Raw genomic sequence first — 21,964 nt, 5'->3', positions numbered from 1 at the left:
GAGTGTATTCTGTTTATATCTCTTCCCTTTGTCCAGTAGATCACTACATTTTTGATGTGTAATTACATTTAATCATTTAGCAAAAAAATTAATTTTAGTTCCAATTCAGAGATCTGCTGAGCACCTTGCAGAACCACTACTTTTGATTGAAGTAAAAACTAATATACAGTAATAAGTCTAATTTTAATGAAATTTTGCAAGCAGATAGATCCTGGATTGGAGTGGGGAACTCGCCTTGTTTGAACGTTATCTCTTGTGCTCCATTTTTATTAATGTTAGTAATTCTCAATATGTTTCTATTGCACTCATTGATCAGGTGAGCTGTTCTCTTGCTAATTTAATCACTGTAATTTCCCATGGATGTAGCCTAGTGGAGAATGTGTCTATCTGCCTTATATTATAAAGGTGGTGTGTTCATACCTTGTGAAAACATAAAAATTAACATTTCTCTTTCCTTTTTTCTGTGAATATACTGAACATTATCATGGAGCTGTTGGAGTTTCTATGCAGTTAGTCATAACTTGCTATTTCTTATAAGATGGACTTTGACCCTGTTAAATTAGATGTGAAAAAGATTTCTTGAGAAATTTCTCATATATGTAGAGTTGCCAATTTTCTAATTGCACAAAACCGAACACCCTTGCCCCAACCCCTACCCCGCCCTTCCCTGAGGCCCCACCCCTTCTCCGAGGTTCCCCTTCCTCTGCCGCTTGCTCTTCCCCACCTTCGCTCACTTTTACTGGGCTGGGGCAGGGGGTTGGGATGTGGGAGGGGGTGAGGGCTCCTGCTGGGGGTGCGGGCTCTGGAGTGGGGCCGGGGATGAGGGGTTTGGGGTGTAGGAGGGGGCTCTGGGCTGGGGCTGAGGGGTTCGGAGTGTGGGAGGGGAGAGGGCTATGGGCTCCGGGCAGCGCTTACCTCAGGTGGCTCCCGGAAGCAGCCAGCAAGTCCAGCTCCAAGGTGGATGGGCCAGGGGGCTCTGTGCGCTGCCTGCACCCACAGGCGCCTCCCCTGCAGCTCCCAGTGGCAGCTCCTGCATCTAGGAGCTGGACATGCTGGCCACTTCTCGGAGCTACGTGGAGCCAGGGCAGGTAGGGAGCCTGCCTCAGCCCTGCTGCGCTGCCGACCAGACTTTGTGGCCTGGTCACCAGTGCTGACCGGAGCCACCAAGGTCCCTTTTCGACTGGGTGTTTCAGTGGAAATATAGATGCCTGGCAAACCTACATAAATGGCTGCCTGCCTGAGGAAAACTAACTTAGAAATTATTAGAAATCCCCATACCTGAAGAAGAGCTCTGTGTAAAACTCGAAAGCTTGTCTCTCTCACCAACAGAATTTGGTCCAATAAAAGATATTACCTCACTCACCTCGGTGTCATCTGTCTAAGAATCTGTGAGATTTGTTGCACTAGTTGTCTTGGAAATCAGAATATTCGATAAATCAGTGTTTTCAGGTTTTGCTGTATATGAATTAAATTAAATCTGTTAGGTTGATGACACTTCACTCCTGGGCTGTGGCCAGTGCCGAGTGACTAGAAGGCTTTGGTACCTTTCTGTACCATATCTGTGCGATCTTTTGAAGCACCAATACGAAGGTAAATTTCTTTTCCTTTGAGACATTGGGCTATAAAAACTGCAGTGGCAATATGTTCCCTTAAGGAAAGAAATGTAATATTAGTAAGAACAGTTCAATACCATCTTTCCTCCAAGCACATAGCAAAGGTGTTGTTTAATATGAGACCCCCCATCCAAGTCTTGGTTGCTGCCATCCTTTTTTCTTTCCGCTGGCTGCCATCCTTTTTTCTTTCCGCTGGCTGCCATCCTTTTTTCTTTCCGCTGGCTGCCATCCTTTTTTCTTTCCGCTGGCCCTAAATGTACAAAGTGAAGCCTTCCCAAAGGGCTTGGGCCCTTTTTAGATGAATGAATTTGGGAACATTGACCTACCTATTAACCCTTTCTCTGGATCAAGGAGAGTAAAGAATGAAATAAGAGTTACAATTGTTTTCTCTTATGTTCTCTTTAGGTCCCCTCCTTGAGATCAGCCTGCAGATGCTCCGTTCCCTCTGGCCATTCAGTGCTCTTTTCCCTGGCTGCTCTTGGACACTTCTTGTGCTTCACTGGGTCACTCCATTTTGTCAGTCTTAAGTGCTCATTTTCCTTTGGGCTGTTCTCTTGCTGTCTCCTGGGGTATTTCACTCATAGCTTTGCATGGACAATTCTGTACTCTGCTCTTTTTGGGGTCCTTGGGCTGGGTCTCACCTCTTGATTTTCACTGAATTTCACCTTTGTTTCTCTGTTGTTCCTTAGGCTGTGTTTCAGGCGCATCCCTAGCTCTTAGTCTTTTTCTCAACTCTCTTCTTTTCACTGTTCCTTTCTCTGTACAGTTGAATGCCTTCTGTAGGATTAACCACCGCTGCATAACAGAATCACTTTCACTATCTCCAGCAGAGGTAATGCAAGCCCTCTGCCCCCAAATCTGCTTCTCATTTCTCCTTTTCCTGCAGAAATGTCAAAGGCAGTTTTGTACTTGGACCCTACTGCTCTGTACATAGTTCAATTGGTTCTGCAGGCCTGAAAGGTTTAGTACTTGAATATTGGGCTTTATCTGTGCTTCCTATCAGCTCCCCTTGGACATAGTTTCATCTGTGGCAATCATGAGTGTTGCCCTGTAGTTTGTTCAGCAGGGGATTCCGTCAGAACAATGTAATCAGAAACCTCCACTGGGGACTCATTACCTGGGGAGAGGGGGCATCTGAGGTGCACCCCTGTGTTCCTGCAACACCCAAATGGGAATATATTTAACTCGTTCCATCTGCATTTCTTTAGAAGTTCATTTAACTGGCTTTATGTCACCAGCCCTAGAAAAAGGACCTCATTCTAGTAAACAGATGTGGCTCAGACTTTGGCACTGTGAGCTTTTTCACATCATTCACCAATGTTCCTCACCCTTGACCTGCAAGGACCTTCTCAAAGAGCCCATTTGGTCCTTTGTCTTTCTCCTGAGAGTGCCAACAAATGTCAGTTAATGCCTGTAGTGGTGGCTCAGTGTCTTTGGTGATGCATACCTCTGTTCAGCTCCTACTGGACAGGCATCAATGATTTGTTTCATGGAGAGTAATGATTTTTAGTCTCTGTCAATTAAGGTAGGACTCAAATTGGTGACCTAGAAGTGAAAGGATCCATGTCAGATTCTATTACTAATCCCCAAACTATCCAGTCATTTTGTCTGGACTATAATAATTTTACTGAGGATAGTCACAACATAGTCCACATATCAGTGGGACATTAGCAAGCCATCTGGTGCTTTGATGCACCGGAAATTGTAGAAACATCATATAGGGGAGAATGGGTATGTTTTAAGGTGTTGAGCATCAGGTAATTTTATCTCCAAATTACTCAGAAAAGAGAAACAAGATATGGTAAGCCATATCTTAATGACTATCTCTCTTAATTGTCCCTTAATGATTGTCTTTGTACTACGCCTTAAGGGATGCTATGATTAAAGGTGAGCTAAATCCTCAGTTATAACATTAGATAATTGGATTTAAATAGAAAACATTTGCAGATTACACCAAAGAAACTAATACCATTTAAAGAAAAGGAGTACTTGTGGCACCTTAGAGACTAACCAATTTATTTGAGCATAAGCTTTCGTGAGCTACAGCTCATTTCATCGAATGCATACTGTGGAAAATACAGAAGATATTTTTATACACACAGACCATGTAAAGTATTTAAAGACTGAACAAAGGTTTTACGTTTCATTGTGTTGAGTAACCAAGAACTTCTTAAAACAATTCCCAACTATATATGTTTTCCTTATCATTAAAAGAATTAAGACTTTTAGAATGTTTATCAAAGGAATGGGTTCAATAAGAATATTCTAGAGTTCTTTAAATAGGGGTGTGTGTGTGAAATCTTAGGTTTTCCTCTTTGAAATGAGGAGGGTGAGACAAAGGGTGATAAAGAGGCTTTTGACATAGTTTTGTAGCCTTAATATACTACATGCTATGTGTCACTTTTTTCTGTTAGGTCCTAGGAAAAGACATTCTTTAAGAATGGGGAGGTGCCTGGTCTTTGAGAAGACATTCCTGGTGGTTTTTAACTTTAAACCATATGTCTCTCAAGATTACAATCTGCAGTATCTTCACCCACTGTTTGCAACCGAAAACTCCTACCAAACACTGTATTCATGGCAAAAAATCACAATAGCCAACATTTTTGTAGTCCTTCAGACAGAATATACAATATTAAAGCAAAACAGAAATGCTAAAGCTGCATTTAAGAGTCTGGTGAAATATGCTTTCACAGCCCAGGAGATCTCATTCTCCTTGACACCTTTTGTGCCTGCAGAGGTTTCCTAGTTTTATTAGTTAGCTTGAACATACTTTAATAAACACTCCTTTAATAAAATAAACACCCCAAAACATAAGAATGTGATCTATCCTATTGTCCAAGAACATGTAGGTATCTTCTAAAATTCAGTCAAGGTGAGCTTGTAATAAACTAAAACTGTCATAGGGCTTCTGTTTTTTAAGTTTATTAATTTCATTTTTCAGGAGTTATTTTTCACAATTTTTGAAATTGTCTGAAATAAATAGAATTAAATTCAATAAGTACAAATGCAAAGTACTACACTTAGGAAGGAATACTCAATTGCACAAATACAAGATAGGAAGTGACTGCCTAGGAAGGAGTATTGCTGAAAAGGATCTGAGGGTTATAGTGGATCACAAGCTAAATATGACTCAACAGTGTAATACTGTCGCAAAAAGGCGAACATTCTTCTGGGATGTATTAGCAGGAGTATTGTAAGCAAGACATGAGAAGTAATTCTTCTGCTCTACTCAGCATTGATAGGGCCTCAGCTGGAGTATTGTGTCTAGTTCTGGGCACCACGCTTCAGCAAAGAGTTGATAAACTGGAGAAAGTCCAGAGGAGAGCAACAAAAATGATGAAAAGTCTAGAAAACATGCCCCATGAGGGAAGATTGAAAACATTGGGTTTGTTTCGCCTGGAGAAGAGAAGACTGGCGGTAGGGGACATAGTCTTCAGGTATATAAAAGGTTGTTATTAAGAGGAGGGTGATAAATTGTTCTACTTATCTACTGAGGACAGGACAGGAAGTAATCAGCTTAAGTTGCAGCAAGGAAGATTTAGGTTAGACATGAGAAAAAAACTTGCTAATTGTAAGGATAGTTAAGCATTGGAATAGATTACCTAGGAAGGTAGTGGAATCTCCATCACTGGAGGTTTTTAAGAAACAGGTTAGATATACACCTGCTAGGGATGCGGAAGCTCTATATATTAGAGTTTCATTAATCATTTTTCATCAATATTGAGGTTTATCCCCCTACAAAAACGAGAAGGCTCAATTAGGGGTTGTTTGTTTTTGTTTTTGTTTTTTTTAATATGGTGGTTATATTAGAAGAATAGGTAGGTTCAATGTTAAAGTAGTAACCGGATTTTTACCTCCTCTTCTCATGTATCCGTGTATAAAAATGTATTACCTTGACTAACAGCTGTTATGGTGAAAGTCCTACCCACCAATTCACCCTTTATTTGTTAGACTGGACTCTCTGGAGGTACAGGGACTGTTTTCTCAGGATTGCACACTAGAGGGAGCCAGCAGGTCCCTCTGGCTTAGTCTAGCTCCAGTGGGAACGAACTGTTGGACTTTATAATAGGATTCAGGGTCAACTGTGTACCTGGGGCCTTCTAAGAATAGCTGTGGGGGAACAGAGGCTCCTTCTTCCAGGGGTTAGTGGCCTGGGAATCTGATAGGAGAGAACAGGGTGATGGATGGATGACTGACCTGCCAGGGAGAGATCAGTGAAGGATGAAGGGCCTGGGGTGATGTCTCTTTCAACACAGGGCTTCTCCAGGTTAGAGTAAGTAAGTTGGAGACAGCTGCTCCCGGCAGACCCATCTCTGGTCTGCAACTGGGCATACATTTATAGCATGGGCACCTGATTTTGAGCCAAATATATGTTTCTGTGGATACTCTGGATTTCCCTGGTACTGCAACTTCAATACCTCCCTATTTCATATGTACACACAAAAGAGCTGGGTCAGCTGCTGAGCGTTTAAATAGCTACTGGCTTACTCTGTGTCCCATTGTGACTTGGGGCACTTGAATGTGTGAACATTTGGACTTATCTCCTTCTAAAGTGTTGGGAGTTACAGGCCCTACCATATGTCACTGGAAAAATAGTAGGTGAAATCCTGGCCTAGTTGAACTTGAGGGGAGTTTTTTCACTGGCTTCAATGGGGTCACGATTTTGGCTAGTTTTCCAAAGATGCACAATGGCTTGACACTCTGTATATACCAAGATCTTGTGTGGGCGTCTTCTCTAGTATTGCTCCATTGTAGTGAGGAACAATTACAAGCCACTTATTTCTCTTCCCTCAGCTGTATCATTTTCCTCTTTTTCTGGTGCATTATAGAGGTATGTGGGGCAGTTTTACAAGGACCATCGCCATGGCAAAGGGATGTACTTTTGGCCCGAGAGTTCCAAATTTACCGGATCATTTTATCTTAGCCATAAAGAAGGATATGGGACCATGGAATTCAAGGATGGCAGAAACTATCAGGTAACAGGATGAAATTGAATGTATTCTAATGACTGATAGCACTAACAGAATATGAGTTTGTGCTGCCATCATGGTCTCTGTGGCTTTCTCACGAAGCATGGGTGTGAAGGCTGGAATGTGTTTCTGAAGTATGTGTAGATCATTAATGGCTAAAATTTGCACTCTGGTAATAAAATACCAACAAGAAAAAAAAAAAAAAGAAGCTTTAAGCTTCTAAAGTAGTTGCTCTAATTCATGCCTTTTACAGAAATGACCAAAAATAGGAGCCTCAATTGAGCCAGAGCTTCAAAAACCATGTGCCCGAAGCAGATATCACTTTGGAGAGTGTCTGTTGATGGGCAGGGAACAGGACAGCTGGAGCTGCAGGTTCTTGTCTCTGAAGGTAGCGATAAACGTGGGAGCAGAGTGGCCCTGGTGTTATGCTCCTTTAAGAAGGAAGTGACCAGGCAGCAAAGGCCTGAGGGGAGAGCGGGAGGGAGGTGTCTGTATTGTTTTTATGTGGAGGGAGCAGGAGAGCAGAGTAGGTGTTGCTGTTTTCTTTTTCAGGCCATGTGGGTGAGCTGGGGAGCAGAGGGCCAGGCTGCCACTGTTGTCTGCATGGGTGGGAGTGGGAGGCCAGGAGCTGGTGGAGAGGTAAGGGGCGGGGGCAAGATGGGCAAATGAGTGATTGAGAGGATGTGTTTAAAGAGCAGAGAAATATTTGAGGGAGGATTGGGGAAGATGACGCACAACAGACGTAAAGGGGCAGAGGACTAAATCCAGTGTAGGGAAGGAAAGGGGAAAGGACGGAAGGAGGTGGAGTGGGAAGGAAGAGAGGAAACAGTGTGCACACAAAACTGTGCAGCAAGATGCACAGAAGGAACAAAAGAGGAGTTGAAGCCAAGCAGGGACAGAGGGTGTCCCAAAAACACAAGAGGCAGGTGAAGTTTATTAAATAGAAAATTGACTGGCAGTCTTACACAGTGGGTGATCCTTGTGTGTGTGTGTGAGCTAGTATTTTTCATCTCCACTACTAGGCTTAACAAATGTCTGGTCATCTTAGTTGGGATTGGGGCTCCTGTTGTGCTGGGCACTATACAGACCTAGAAGAGTGACAAAACCTGCCATGAAGGTGGAAAGATATCAAAGGGTAGCGGGGGGGATACAACATACCAGCAATTGAATCCAGTAAAGAATTGGCCCAACTTGCTTAGCTACATGGATTGTAGTTTTCTTTTTAAGTTGGGGATAGAGATGGGGAAGAAGGGCATAAAGGAATGAAAGAAGGGAAGGAGGGATAGTCACAGCTTGTCAGCTGTCTAGCCATGATCAGCAATCTGGGTTTTGAGGCATCGCAGCGGAGGGGAGTCACAAGGAGGATGAGGTAGTGTCCCTGCAGATTTATTCATGGAGTTTTCCCCCAAGGCATAAGGGGCAGCGGGAGAGAAAGCAAACATGGAGTTTTAAAGCAGATGCTGACTCGTGAATAGTAAAAACTGGAAATGCTGGTGGAGGGAAGGCTAGGATCAGTGGCACGATAGGTTAGTAAATAAGCTAGCAAGTGTAGGGCTATGTTGTGAAGGACCGTACAGTTAAAGACAAGGGGCCAGGTCCCAAACTGTTTTAAATCCGTGTAGCTCCACTGAAGTCAATGAAGCTATGCTCATTTAACATCAGCTGCGGATCTGACTTAAGAAGCGAGAGTTTGATGTGAAGGTGAAGGGGGAGCTGGTGGAGGGACTCGGAGGGAGTTGATCAGGTCCAGGTGATGAGCCAGGAAGATGACTTTAGCAACAATAAGAACAGGAGTACTTGTGGCACCTTAGAGACTAACAAATTTATTAGAGCATAAGCTTTCATGGGCTAGAGCCCACTTCATCAGATGCATAGAATGGAACATTTAGCAACAATGTTCTTGAGTAGAATGTTCAAGCCTGGTTGACTCTATTAGAGGTGGTTGAATTTCTTATTGCAAACCATATAGTCAGAGAACTGATCCCTTCTGTTCAAGTTGTCCACAAACTGATCATAATATGGACAAATTTGTTTCATTCAAAAGTGAATAGTTTTTTATGAGTGTATTTGAGCTAACAACTGCTTGTGGGAAGTAGTGTGTAGAGAGGGCTTGATACCTGGGCTCTGTGACAGGTCAGACAGTATTTCTGAATGACCTAACCTTTGTAAACTGTTTCCTTTGCAAACTAATTTCACTTACTCATGAAACAAACTTGGTTTCTTGATTAAACAAAGCTATAAAAGGCTGAAATTAACTTTCTGCGAATGCTTGTAAGAACAAAGCTTGAGCTGTATGAATATTCTTCAACAGTGAATAAAAGCATCTCAATGGTCCTAATTAAAACCTGTAGCTTCATTGCCTTCATTGAAGCCACTCCTCCTACCTTACTTCAGCCAATGGGTTTCATGCATTACCATTATTAGTGCAGTTCCAGTGCGACCAATCACAGTGAATACAACAGTTGAGCAGCTTGTCAGGTTCTTAGATTGCTCTAAATGTCGCTAGGCAATTGACACTGGAACAGTAAGGTCAGACCAAGGAAATTTGGTTTTACACTTTTTAAATGGAAGCTAGGCTGTAAGTTGTGTAGTATGTCTGACATATATGTCTTCTCTAATACTATTGCTCTCCTAAGGGACTATACAAGGCCGATGACCGGTTTGGACCAGGAGTTCAGAGCTATCCAGATGGCTGTCAAGATGTTGGCTTGTGGCTCAGGAATCACATAATTAAACTGTGTACTGAAATACCTGGACATTTTTGTCTCTCGAATTACCCAGAACACTACAGCTATTTGGATGCTAATTCCCAGAGAGAGTGTCTTTCTGATGAGGAGATTCCATTTTGGGATTTGAATGAGGAACAGGACCCATTTTTCTACAACTACAAACTTCTCCTTTTAGATGACAGTTACACATTGCCTGAAAAAATGTACATCTACTCAACTGATACAGATCACCTTCCCCTGACTCACACCTTCTGTAAAGAGTTTGATTCCCAATATTTTCAGAACAACAAAAAGTTGTATGATGAAGAACCATGGCCTGTTAAAAACACAAGCCCTTTAATGGTTAGAATGCAGAAGCACATCTATAAATACAGGTAGCTACTGATTTTTTGGGTGTGATTTGTGTCTGTTGGGATATGTATGGGATTTTCTTTGTAGACAATTGCAAAGATCATCTTTAGCACAAGTTGTGGTACAGAAGTCATGCTTCACAGAAAAATTTCTACTGTCCATGGCTAAGTTTAGAATTTCATTTGACAAACTGCAAATGAGGTTTTGTGAAACAAACAGCATGTTCCTCTCTCACTTCCTGAACTGAAAGGAAATTTTTTTCATTGAAATATATCATCAACTTGGGTCCTAGTATGTGCCTACAAAAACATCATTATTATTCTTAATTTGCATTATAGAATGCCTAGAAGTCCCAACCTAGATCGGGCACTCCATTATGCTACAGGGTTGTACAGCAAAATAACAGAGCCCTATTCGCTAGATTATGCAAAAACATGCTCCAAAGTGTCTTCAGCTGTTGGTGCACAAACAGCTGGCATTCGCTATATATGTGCACAGGTACTTGTACATGCAAATACTCTCTTACACAAGAAAATACTCTGTCTGCATGCACAGGTATGTTTGCGGGAGCAGGGCCAGCATGTGCACATTTTGCAGCCTCAGCTGAGGCAGCACTGTTTGGAAATGTGGTCCATAATGCAGATGAGTGCCTTGCATGCTTTCTTTAATCTTCTAAGCACACTGTGTGGCCTTTTTCAACCTTGGAGAGCTTGGTATTTAATTTTTACTTGCAAACATCCAGATTCTTGGGGCTGGATGTTTTTAACCCCTTCCCTGAATGTGATTAATGTCCCCCATACCACAGCTCTTGGGCCATTTTAACACCCTTATGCTCTGTCCATGGTGGGAGCAAAATTGAACTGTCTGAAATAGTTTTTAAAAATGGTTGCCATCCCTCTTCTCCCATGTTACCTAGCAATGATCTTTATTATCAGTGGCTTTTTTAAAAAAAGCTCTATGATATAACAGGTGTCTACTGCATCGCTGTTTAAGTTAAATGTGGACTCTCCAGCTGTTTAATGTTTTTCTCTTTCCTCTGCTTGAGGCATTGTCAAACAGAGATCAGTTGGGATATCAACATCATTTTGAATGGAAGCCGAGACACCTTTGGACCCAAGGGCCCCAAAGAGCTTGCTTCGGAGCAGCTGATTCAAAAGGCAGCAGCAGGAGACTTCAATAGAATTTATGAGATTCTGAGGGACAGCTTAGCTCATCCAGATGTAGCTGACACGCATGGATACACTGCACTTGCTGCTGCTGCTGTAAGACCCCAAATGTGACTCTTCCCTCTGTGACTGACCATTTTTTTTGTTGCTACTGCATCTGTCTTTCTCTCTCTGTTATACAGTAAATGTGTGAGACTCAATAAAAAACATCTTTAAGGAAAGACAGCTTGCTGAGCAATATGCTAAAAAAAATCTGTAAAATGTATCCCTCTGTAATATTAAAGATGATTCCAAGCCTAAAATTCCAAATCCTTCCACTTTGGGTGTTGCACTGGGCTGGATTTAAATCCCTGGATCTGAAACTGCTCCTGCCTTTCTCTTCCCCCCCCTTCCCCCACTTTCTTGTTCCAGGCTGTATTCAAACCCAGAAGGGATCTGTTTTTTTTGGGCGGGGGAGGAGTTATGATGTATGCATGACTTCAGTTTATCTATGGGAAGCATTTGGCTCCTTATTTAAACATTTATCAGTTCCCAGCCTAGCCTTCTGGGCACCTTACATCTATTTAAAAAACAATCACTAGCAAAAATCAAATTAATTGTTTAAGTCCCCAGAACAAGAAAATTAATTTCATATTAATTGATTAATTAATTAAGTGACTTGTCCACCATAACACAGAAAGTCAAAATTGAGCCTACATCTGAGTACAAAATGTAACCTAATGTACATAGACTGTTGCCCTTTACAGTGTGTGCAATGTGGCAGTTACAGTTGCTTTGGCAGCAATCACTTTGAATTTCCTGACAGTTTTGATTTTGAAATCCTCACTGCCAAAATGTGATATTAATACAGCGTATTGTTGTATTTGATTCCTGAGTTCCATTGTAGTGTGCTTTACAACAGTTATGTCTTCTCTGAAAACATTAGGCCTTTTAAAAGTCAGCATGAAAAAATATTTTATTTAAATGAAGTGCGTTTCTCAGGTAGCTCACTAAGGTAAGAAAAGTTGAAATGCCTACCAGTACTATCTACTGCAGTTTAAGAGGTCAGATTTAGTAGTTGTTGTAAGTGGGTGAAACTCCATTGACTTCAGTGTAATTACAGACCGTCCATCAGCCACAAAGTTTCTAAGGACCAGCAGCAACAGGCAGTGCAGGACTATATTTTGGATCAGTGGTGCATTTCTTGGCAGGTAGTTTCTCTGAATCAGCTCTGGAATGCCCCTCAGAACAACCATATGAACTGAAAGATCCTTCTTTGTTACAACAGAATACATTGTGATCGGGGTGGTTTCACTTATATCTTTACTGTTGGGGCTTCTTTAGCTCCCTTGTGTAACTCAACATGCCATCTAGTCATGGATTGCCCTCTTTATCATCTTAATGGTAAATGGATGCACTTGACATTTCTGGATGCTGCTGCTGTGATAGTGGTTACATCACTTACCCAACGTCTAATTCTTGGTTTGTGCCATTAAAAGCCATACACCGGAAGAAATGCAATTATACACCTGCCTTACATTGGGCGTACCTAAAATAGTTTTAACTTTTTTGAAAGGTTTTTTATTGGTTCTGCCAGCCTTCCCCATTAACTTTAAGACATACTTGAAGCAGTAGAAACATTTTGAGATCACTGTTAATTTATGGGCCAAATTCAGCACTGGAATAAAAAGAAGAGAGAGTGAAATCGCAAAGCTACTGAAACCAATAATAGTGTTTTGGGTCTGTCTTTAGTGAGGGTCTTTTTGTTTTAACTTTAAACCCAATTGTGATTTCAGGTAATCTCACATGGAAGACTGAAATTGTATTATATACAATTATATACACATGTACTTGTAAAACAATCATCCAAATGTTTTACTCCACAGCTGAATTACCATGACGACATCGTTAATCTTCTTCTTGATAATGGAGCTGATGTGAATAAATGCAGCGATGAAGGATTATCAGTGCTATCCATGTGCATTATTCTTTATTACCCAATAGAATCATTTAAGGCTAATGTTGCTGAGAGGAACTTTAAAAAAGACAAGGTCAGTATATTATTAATCTATAACTGTGAAATCAGAATTCACCGTGTCCTCAAATGGTGTTCCAGCAGTAGGAAAAAGTCAAACAGCTTACCTCCCTTGACCCTGCAAATTGCTGAGTGCCCTTGACTTCCATTGGTAGCTCGCACTGCAAAGCATCAGGCTCCAGAATAGTAGCAGGGCTACTCTGCAGTCAATGTGTCACATTAGTACCAGAGACTTTGGGCCAAATTTTCCAAGGTATTTAAGTGCCTTAAGATACAGATAGATAGGTGCGTAGTGGGACTTAGATTTGTAAGCTCAGTGGGGCAGGGACAGTCTTTTATTCTGTGTTTTGTACAACACCTACTACAAGGGTTGTGGCCCATAAGTGGGAGTCCTAGACAGTATGGTAATACAAATAATAATAATTACAAAAGTGTCTAGACAGATTAAGCACCTGATTCCCATTAACTTCAAAATTCTCTCGGCTGCTGCAAGAAAGGGAGACAGAAAAAAATGTACACTACTCTATCCCTCCCTCAGAGCTCAGCACAAACCTGAAAACTTCAAGGTAACTCTTTCAGATTCTAGCTTTAGGTTCAGGTCTTTATTAGTTTGTGTGCTGATGTGCAAATTGAAAATCAAGAAATGTCCCTGTCTGTTTTGGAGCGTTTATAAAGTGAGGGAGTACCGGTTGAGATTTGAAAGCTCCTAAGAGGGTTTTATTGACAGTGGAGGTTAAAAAACCAAACACACACACTATTCAAAATGTTTCCTGTGAATGGTGGATTAAGACTGAGTAAAATGATGTTCTACCTTAACTCAGCTGTAATATACCAAATTCCAGTACTATTGTATACATGCATATTGATGATGTCCAGAACTGATGTTGATATGATGATTCTCATTGTTGAAGAAAGGATTTTCCATATTTTCTTCATTTTTGTCATTTTAATTTTTAAAAATCTTTAAATAAGGATGAGCAGTTGGAAGATGGATCTGCACCACTTCCATTGGCACCAGCAAAACAGAAATGCTTAACTGGCCCTGTTCGTCAGTCAGTTGTGGTACCTCCTATGCCTGGGGAAAAGGCAGAGTCTGTTTCTGATGATAGAAACACATTGGATGAAACGGACCTTGCAAGTTTAGAAAAGAGGACTGGCTCTAGCACTGAATCCAATTTTGAGTCGAACTGTACTGTTTTCAACTACGGAATCAAGGTTTCTCTAAAAGCTTTGCAGCAGAGTGCAGATGCCTTCAGCCAGAGTTTGCTGAGAGTACCCTCCTATGCCTATGTCAATGGACATGTTGGGGCTGACGGCACCATGAGAAAAATGGCGTTATCAATATCTGAGTAAGTGCTACTAAGGAAAACTACTGGCTCTGTGTTCTGGAAAGGGTTAGACAAGCTCCACTGAACCCTATTGCACAGAGAAAGTAACGAGTAGTTTTACATGTTTGTGGGGAAGAACGACCCTGCATTTGCTTGGGATAGATCAACCAGGCATGCCTGATCAAGGGGCATTCCATGGGTCCTTACCTGACAGGGAGAAGGCCTGAATTTCACTCCTTAAAACCATTTTAATAAGATGACCCACCATTTTGTCTTTTTTTTTTATGACTCAGCATTATATAATGTGTGTGTGTGTGTAAAAAGAAACTATTTTAAAAATCCTGTACTGTGCAATAGTAATAGTAATTCTATATTATCTTCATAAAAACATTTCTGTATTATGCAAAACTAGTCTGTGCTCTACTGAGTATTGCTGTTACAGCCTGGCACCTCTTTAAAAAAAAAAAAAAAAAAAATCTGGATATGCTGCCAGGGCCAGATGAACACACAGACAAACTGCGTACGTGCGTAGGGCCCAGATTAATGTGGAGGGGCGACAGCCCCCCAAATCACAGGCCAACATCCTTCTCCTGCACTACCTCCTCTCTTTGCCCTGCGAGGTGGCATTGACCACCTCCAGGAGCACCCTTCATCCTGACGCTGCAGTTCTCTTCCTGGCCCCATGCAAACAGGAGGCCCTGGAAGGCACTTGGTTGGAGAACAAGAAGTTGGGGTTGCAGCACAACTCAAGTTTGGCCCAGCTGCCTCTCTGTCATGATGGGCTGAGGGGTGGCTGGACCAAATTTGAGTGAGTGGCTCTGTGACCCTGGGTGCCAGGTCACAACACCCAGAGTGAGGCGCTGCGCCAAGCCCTGATGGAAAGGAGCTGCTTCTGCGGGGTGAGTGTGGGCCGGGCTTGGTCTTCAGACCCTCCCCACTCACCCATCCCAGGGCCTCCTCTCTGTACCAGGCCTGCAACCCATCTAGACCCTTCTTGCAACCCACTGGTGGGTTGGGATCTGCTGTTTGGGAAACATTAGTCCTGCAGTTTTTTAGGACAAACACTTATAGGCCAGATTATGGCTCACATGTGCAAGGTGTGGAAGATGCAAGTAACCTTCCCTTACCTCACTTGTCCATTCCCATGCCGGGATCTTCTACATTTGTAATCTCTGGGGTTTCCTGAGTATGGGGTCTGCTCTTGCTAGTGTCCCTTGGGATTCAAAGTGCTGAGAGGGGCTGGTATAAGATAGGCCATGTTACCACCACACCCTCTGCATGGCATAGCATTGCTGTGTGGTGCACATTAGTCTCACGAGGGGTGGTACAGCAGACATTCTCTCCCTGGGCCCAAGTACCAGTTTGCAAACCTGCCTCTCAGCATCCTAGAACCCAGGCACCAGCCCAAGCCCGAACGCCTACACTGCAATTAAACAGCCCCTGAGCCTGGGTCAGCTTAAGATCCAGCGTTTAAAAATATTTTAGTGTTTTTTTGATGAGTTATTGACAGCTTATTCTGTTATTTGCTATGTTGACTTTAGACACCGAAAGAGATGGACCATGGTCAAACTACTTCTACGCAGAGGTGCAGACCCCAATGTTTGCAGGATCCCTCTGCATGTCCTATTCTTTGCTGTTAAAGCTGCAGATGTAGGAGCAGTGAAACTACTATTAGCAGCAGGAGCAAAGACTGACATACAACTTCCATCCAGGGTAATGGATAATAATTACTAATAACAACCAAATGTAATATTTTAGAGTGATCAGCGATACAACTTTAATGCCCACTTGTAAAGTGTCATAATTCTAATGACAGTTCGACTGCCTGATTTCAGCTTTGCAATTCCAAAGGAGTAATTCAAAGCAACTATCCTATTAAAATCATTTCACTTTTAAAAAAAAATGTCCTTACTCTAGTGAAGGTCTAGTTGTATGTGTGTGTTTCCCTGCTGACATAATGCTTACCCATTGTAAATGGGCAGCAGATTTAACACAAATAAAAGGAAGTTCTTCACTCGACGCACAGTCAACCTGTGGAACTTCTTGCCTGAGGAGGTTGTGAAGGCTAGGACTTAACAGGGTTTAAAAGAGAACTGGATAAATTCAAGGAGGCTAAGTCCATTAATGGCTATTAGCCAGGATGGATAAGGAATGGTGTCCCTAGCCTCTGTTTGTCAGAGGGTAGAGATGGATGGCAGGAGAGAGATCACTTGATCATTACCTGTTAGGTGCCCTAGAGGGAGTGAACCTGGGATTGGCCACTGTCGGTAGACAGGATGCTGGGCTGGATGGATCTTTGGTCTGACCCAGTATATCCATTCTTATGTTCTTAGGTTCTTGTGGTACTAAAGCTGAGAGTATTTCAAAAGTCAATTTTATTTCCCAATATTTATTCTGCTTTTAGTGTTAGCATTTCTCTTTACTTGGGAAATGACTCTCGAATGGTCAGCATGCTGTGCATTCATAGTCTGTTCTCTAAAAATACAGTTTGTGCTAGATCTCTGCACTTGGTGAGTGTGCCTGCATATGGCCCAGGTGGGAACTCCCCAGGCTCAAAGTTACATACCAACTGTTTCAGCAGAAGGCATCTTACACTAGCTCCTGCACTGAAATGTGGCTGCCCCCTTTATATTCCATCTTGCTATTGCTTTCTGACTAGTCAGTGAAGAAGTTCCCCTGGCTTTTTAGCTTGACAGGCTCTACCTGGACATCATCATCTCATCTCACCTCAAATATATACTTCACTACAGAGTGTCCTGTTTTGCCTCCGAGTGCATTAGCTGTCAGTACTTCAGTTTTAAAGCTTCATCTTATTTTGTTTGGAGTCTGTGGATAATAGTGTAATAATAGCTAACTCTTTTATGTAGTGCTTTTCTTCAGTAGGTTTCAAAGCACTTTACATAGGAGGTCAGTATCATTATTTCCACTTTGAAGCCTGCCCTGTAGCTCCTGCTGGGGCCTTTGGGTACCTCTCTGCCCTGGTACCAGTGAAAGCTGTCCTTTCTCTCTCCCTTTTGTGCCCTGAGGGTCTGGAGAAGCAGAAGCCCAGCAGACTGTCTCAGGATTCAGCAGCTGTGCCTGTCTTGTCTGGTTGTGCTGTGAGATTTACTCACAGGTGTCAGACAGAAGGCTCTCCTGGCTTTCTCCATTGCTTTCTGGAAGTCCAATGTAGACTCAGTCCAAGAGAACGTAAATGAATCAGAGTAGAGCCCCAATGGGAGTAGCACCAGCAGGTGTTGACGTTCCTGTGTTTATGGAACCTGACACCACGCTGGGATTGCTCAGCAGACTTCCAAACAGTGTTTCACAAGATAATGCATGTGACCCATCAGTGTGTACTGGCTTATGAGTCAGGGCACAGAAATAGGCTCTCTTCCTTTTTGTATCTTATATGGGTGCAAACTGGTGATGTAAGAGTGGTTTTAATGCTTTATCATATTCTGTTTTGGCTGGGCAGTCCCTGCGGGAATATTCATGATCGCAGTGGGTTAGGGGTGAAATGGACGTTGGGGAGTAGTAAGCCAAACATAATTTAAAGTAACCATAAACACAATTCTTTGACTCTACTTCTAGGCTAACGTAGATGGGGCCTGAGGATTGATTATTGGAAAAATATCCAGTACCTTAGTTTTTAGAAGTTATTTGTGATAGACAAAAGAGTCTTAATGCCACATTTATTTTTCAGCTGGGAGGTTTAATGCCTCTTCATATTGCTGTGGCCATTCCTGGTGAAGAAGGGGTCAAGATAACGGAATTAATCCTTCATTCAGCTACAGATCCCGATGCAAGGGCAGGAGACGAAGATGATGTATATGCACCAGACTGGGTATGCTGCATCATTACTCCATCCTCTTCCAACTGTTTAGGTGTGGCCTGTGGGACACCCAAGCAGGGAATTGGTTGCCTGCCCATTAGATTAAAACCTCTGCGCACTGTTGGAATAATTGCACTTCCTCTGAAAAAACCTGGCATATCACTGACATACATAGAGGGTTACAATAACACTTATTTATGATTTGAGGTACCAGGCACTTTTGTGGAATCCTGATGCATGTTAGGCACAGGCTAAAGGTCTGCTACATACAACTGAATAGATGTAGGTGACGGACAACTGTAGTATTGAGCCTAAATCACTCTTCCTCAGAAAGAAACATTTTTGTGGGCTGAATCTGCTTGTTCCAGCACTATGGAGGCTGCTTAATTGTTTCTTCCTTCCTCTTGAATCCAGACTCCTCCTGCTGGAACCCTGCAGCACTGCGCTCTGAATCCAGAGTAGCATTAGGCCAGATCTACACTAGACGCTTTTGCCAGTATATCAGTGCTTAGGGGTGTGATTTTGTTTTTGAACAAAATTTTTATACAGGTGGAAGCCCTAGTGTGGATTTGTTAATATCGGCAAAAAAGGGCTTTTGATGGCTCAGCTTATTTCATTCAGGGAAACGTTATGCTCTAGGCTAGCAGAAGCACTCTTTTGCTGGTATGAGCACTAGGAAGGTTTACTGGCAAAACTTTTCTAGTGCAAACAAAGCCTCAGATGTACAGCTGTCTGCAGCAGAGTGCTTAGTGTATGTGGGGGGTTCCTTTCTCAAATTGTTGACAATGTAAAATAAATTTAAGTTCCAGTAATTGGGAATCCATTGACCTTCCTGTTAGGTCATCCTGAGCTCCCTATGCGCTGAATATCCATTCCCTTTGACTCCTTCCCAATTTGTGTCCCAGTGGCCTAGCCCAGACCATTATTTCAGCACATCTTCTACTGGCTTCTCTCAGCAATGCAGAAGAGTGGCCCATCCCAGTGGCTCTTAACCTTTCCAGACTACTGTACCCCTTTCAGGAGTCTGATTTTTCTTGCACACCTCCAAGTTTCACCTCACTTAAAAACTACTTGCTTACAAAATTGGACATAAAAATACAAAGTGTCTCAGCCACAGTATTACTGAAAAATTGCTGACTTTCCCATTTTTACCATATAATTATAAATCAATTAGAATATAAACATTGTACTTACATTTCAGTATATAGAGCAGTATAAACAAGTCATTGTTTGCATGAAATTTTAGTTTGTACTGACTTTGCCTGTGCTTTTTATGTAGCCTGTTGTAAAAGTAGGCAAATGTCTAGATGATTTAATGTAGCCCCTGGAAGACCTCTGCATACCCGCAGGGGTGTATGTACCCCAGCTGAGAACCACTGGCCTTTCACCTACAGCCATCCTTTGTGTGCCAAGAAACCAGCCAATAGCTGGGAGCTGCAGGCAAAGCAAGCCTGAATTCTCCCCTCTCTGGTTCCTCTTTGTGTGCTTTGCAGTGACCATATTTCCCCTGGTACCTTAATGGGCCTACCTGTAGTTCTCCACAGAGCAATACAGCAGATACTGGCCTGTGAGTTCATACCACCAGCTTGCCAGGGCTGTTAGTCAATCTGGCCATTTTGTTCTTTTGGAGTTGGGAAGTATTTTTTTAACTCTGCAGGACAGAGCTCAACACAGTGTATTTTTGTTGGTTTAGAAATCCGTAAGCACAAAGAGAGACCTGAACATTTCCCCTTCTCCTCTGGAAAATCCGTCTAGACAGGAGCATTCTAACTATAGGACAAAAAGGAGCACCTTAGAGAATTTGCTTCTTTTCCTTCTAGCCTCTTGGCTACTGAAGTTATTAGTAAAAACAAAGAAATAAATTTCTTGAATCACAGGAGCCATAATCCCGGTGTCATCTCTGGAACCTGATCCATGTGTCATCTTGGGTTGCTGGCAGTCCGTAGAATACGGGCAGATTTTATCCTTGTTCAGTCTATATCTGTAACGGAATGGAGATTTGAAAGAGAAAATATTGCACATTGTTCTTAGTAGATCTCAGGAATTTTATCCTTCCCCATGAGATGTGGTTGCCACCATTTTCCTGTCCAGTTAAGAGGAATCATAGAATAGAATCATAGAATATCAGGGTTGGAAGGGACCTCAGGAGGTCATCTAGTCCAACCCCCTGCTCAAAGCAGGACCAATCCCCAATTAAATCATCCCAGCCAGGGCTTTGTCAAGCCTGACCTTAAAAACTTCTAAGGAAGGAGATTCTACCACCTCCCTAGGTAACGCATTCCAGTGTTTCACCACCCTCCTAGTGAAAAAGTTTTTTCTAATATCCAACCTAAACCTCCCCCACTGCAACTTGAGACCATTACTCCTTGTCCTGTTCTCTTCTACCACTGAGAATAGTCTAGAACCATCCCCTCTGGAACCACCTCTCAGGTAGTTGAAAGCAGCTATCAAATCCCCCCTCATTCTCCTCTTCTGCAGACTAAACAATCCCAGTTCCCTCAGCCTCTCCTCATAACTCATGTGTTCCAGACCCCTAATCATTTTTGTTCCCTTCGCTGGACGCTCTCCAATTTATCCACATCCTTCTTGTAGTGTGGGGCCCAAAACTGGACACAGTACTCCAGATGAGGCCTCACCAATGTCGAATAGAGGGGGACGATCACATCCCTCGATCTGCTCGCTATGCCCCTACTTATACATCCCAAAATGCGATTGGCCTTCTTGGCAACAAGGGCACACTGCTGACTCATATCCAGCTTCTCGTCCACTGTCACCCCTAGGTCCTTTTCCGCAGAACTGCTGCCTAGCCATTCGGTCCCTAGTCTGTAGCGGTGCATTGGGTTCTTCCGTCCTAAGTGCAGGACCCTGCACTTATCCTTATTGAACCTCATCAAATTTCTTTTGGCCCAATCCTCCAATTTGTGTAGGTCCCTCTGTATCCTATCCCTGCCCTCCAGTATCTACCACTCCTCCTAGTTTAGTATCATCTGCAAATTTGCTGAGAGTGCAATCCACACCATCCTCCAGATCATTTATGAAGATATTGAACAAAACCGGCCCCAGGACCGACCCCTGGGGCACTCCACTTGACACCGGCTGCCAACTAGACATGGAGCCATTGATCACTACCCGTTGAGCCCAACAATCTAGCCAACTTTCAATCCACCTTATAGTGCATTCATCCAGCCCATACTTCTTTAACTTGCTGACAAGAATACTGTGGGAGACCGTGTCAAAAGCTTTGCTGAAGTCAAGAAACAATACATCCACTGCTTTCCCTTCATCCACAGAACCAGTAATCTCATCATAGAAGGCGATTATATTAGTCAGGCATGACCTTCCCTTGGTGAATCCATGCTGACTGTTCCTGTTCACTTTCCTCTCATGTAAGTGCTTCAGGATTGATTCCTTGAGGACCTGCTCCATGATTTTTCTGGGGACTGAGGTGAGGCTGACTGGCCTGTAGTTCCCAGGATCCTCCTTCTTCCCTTTTTTAAAGATTGGCACTACATTAGCCTTTTTCCAGTCATCTGGGACTTCCCCCGTTCGCCACAAGTTTTCAAAGATAATGGCCAATGGCTCTGCAATCACAGCCGCCAATTCCTTTAGCACTCTCGGATGCAACGCGTCCGGCCCCATGGACTTGTGCACGTCCAGCTTTTCTAAATAGTCCCTAACCACCTCTTTCTCCACAGAGGGCTGTTGTCCTTTCATGTCTATGTGATTTGGAATATCATCCTATAATGTTCTCCAAGCTGATACGATCTTGATAGGCCAGATGAAGAAAGAGTACATTCATACCAGTGTTACCTGGATGACTTGCTGCTGAAAACTTACTTAAAGGAAACTCCTTTCTACATAGTCCAGTGCTAACCTGTGCTAACCTGATTCCTAATTAACCAAAAATACAAAAAACGCCGTGTATCATCTCTGCATTTATTCATCTCTGAGCTGATTTTTTAAGATACCTCAACTGGTA

General features: G+C 42.7%; 1 protein-coding gene across 1 annotated transcript in view; it reads left to right on the top strand.

Moving 5' to 3' along the window:
- Positions 1 to 21,964, top strand: part of ANKMY1 (ankyrin repeat and MYND domain containing 1) — a 53,236-nt gene that overhangs the window by 4,581 nt on the left and 26,691 nt on the right. The window contains exons 3-9 of the mRNA XM_077826357.1: positions 6,443 to 6,589; positions 9,220 to 9,686; positions 10,709 to 10,925; positions 12,695 to 12,859; positions 13,816 to 14,192; positions 15,713 to 15,884; positions 17,857 to 17,997. Of these exons, the coding sequence (XP_077682483.1) occupies positions 6,443 to 6,589; positions 9,220 to 9,686; positions 10,709 to 10,925; positions 12,695 to 12,859; positions 13,816 to 14,192; positions 15,713 to 15,884; positions 17,857 to 17,997 (1,686 nt within the window). The remainder of the gene's footprint in view (positions 1 to 6,442; positions 6,590 to 9,219; positions 9,687 to 10,708; positions 10,926 to 12,694; positions 12,860 to 13,815; positions 14,193 to 15,712; positions 15,885 to 17,856; positions 17,998 to 21,964) is intronic.

This window comes from Eretmochelys imbricata, chromosome 9, assembly GCF_965152235.1.
Source record: "Eretmochelys imbricata isolate rEreImb1 chromosome 9, rEreImb1.hap1, whole genome shotgun sequence".
Taxonomy (NCBI): Eukaryota; Metazoa; Chordata; order Testudines; family Cheloniidae; genus Eretmochelys; species Eretmochelys imbricata.
The sequence above is the reverse complement of the archived record's forward strand: the minus strand, read 5'-3'. Positions and strand labels throughout refer to the sequence as shown.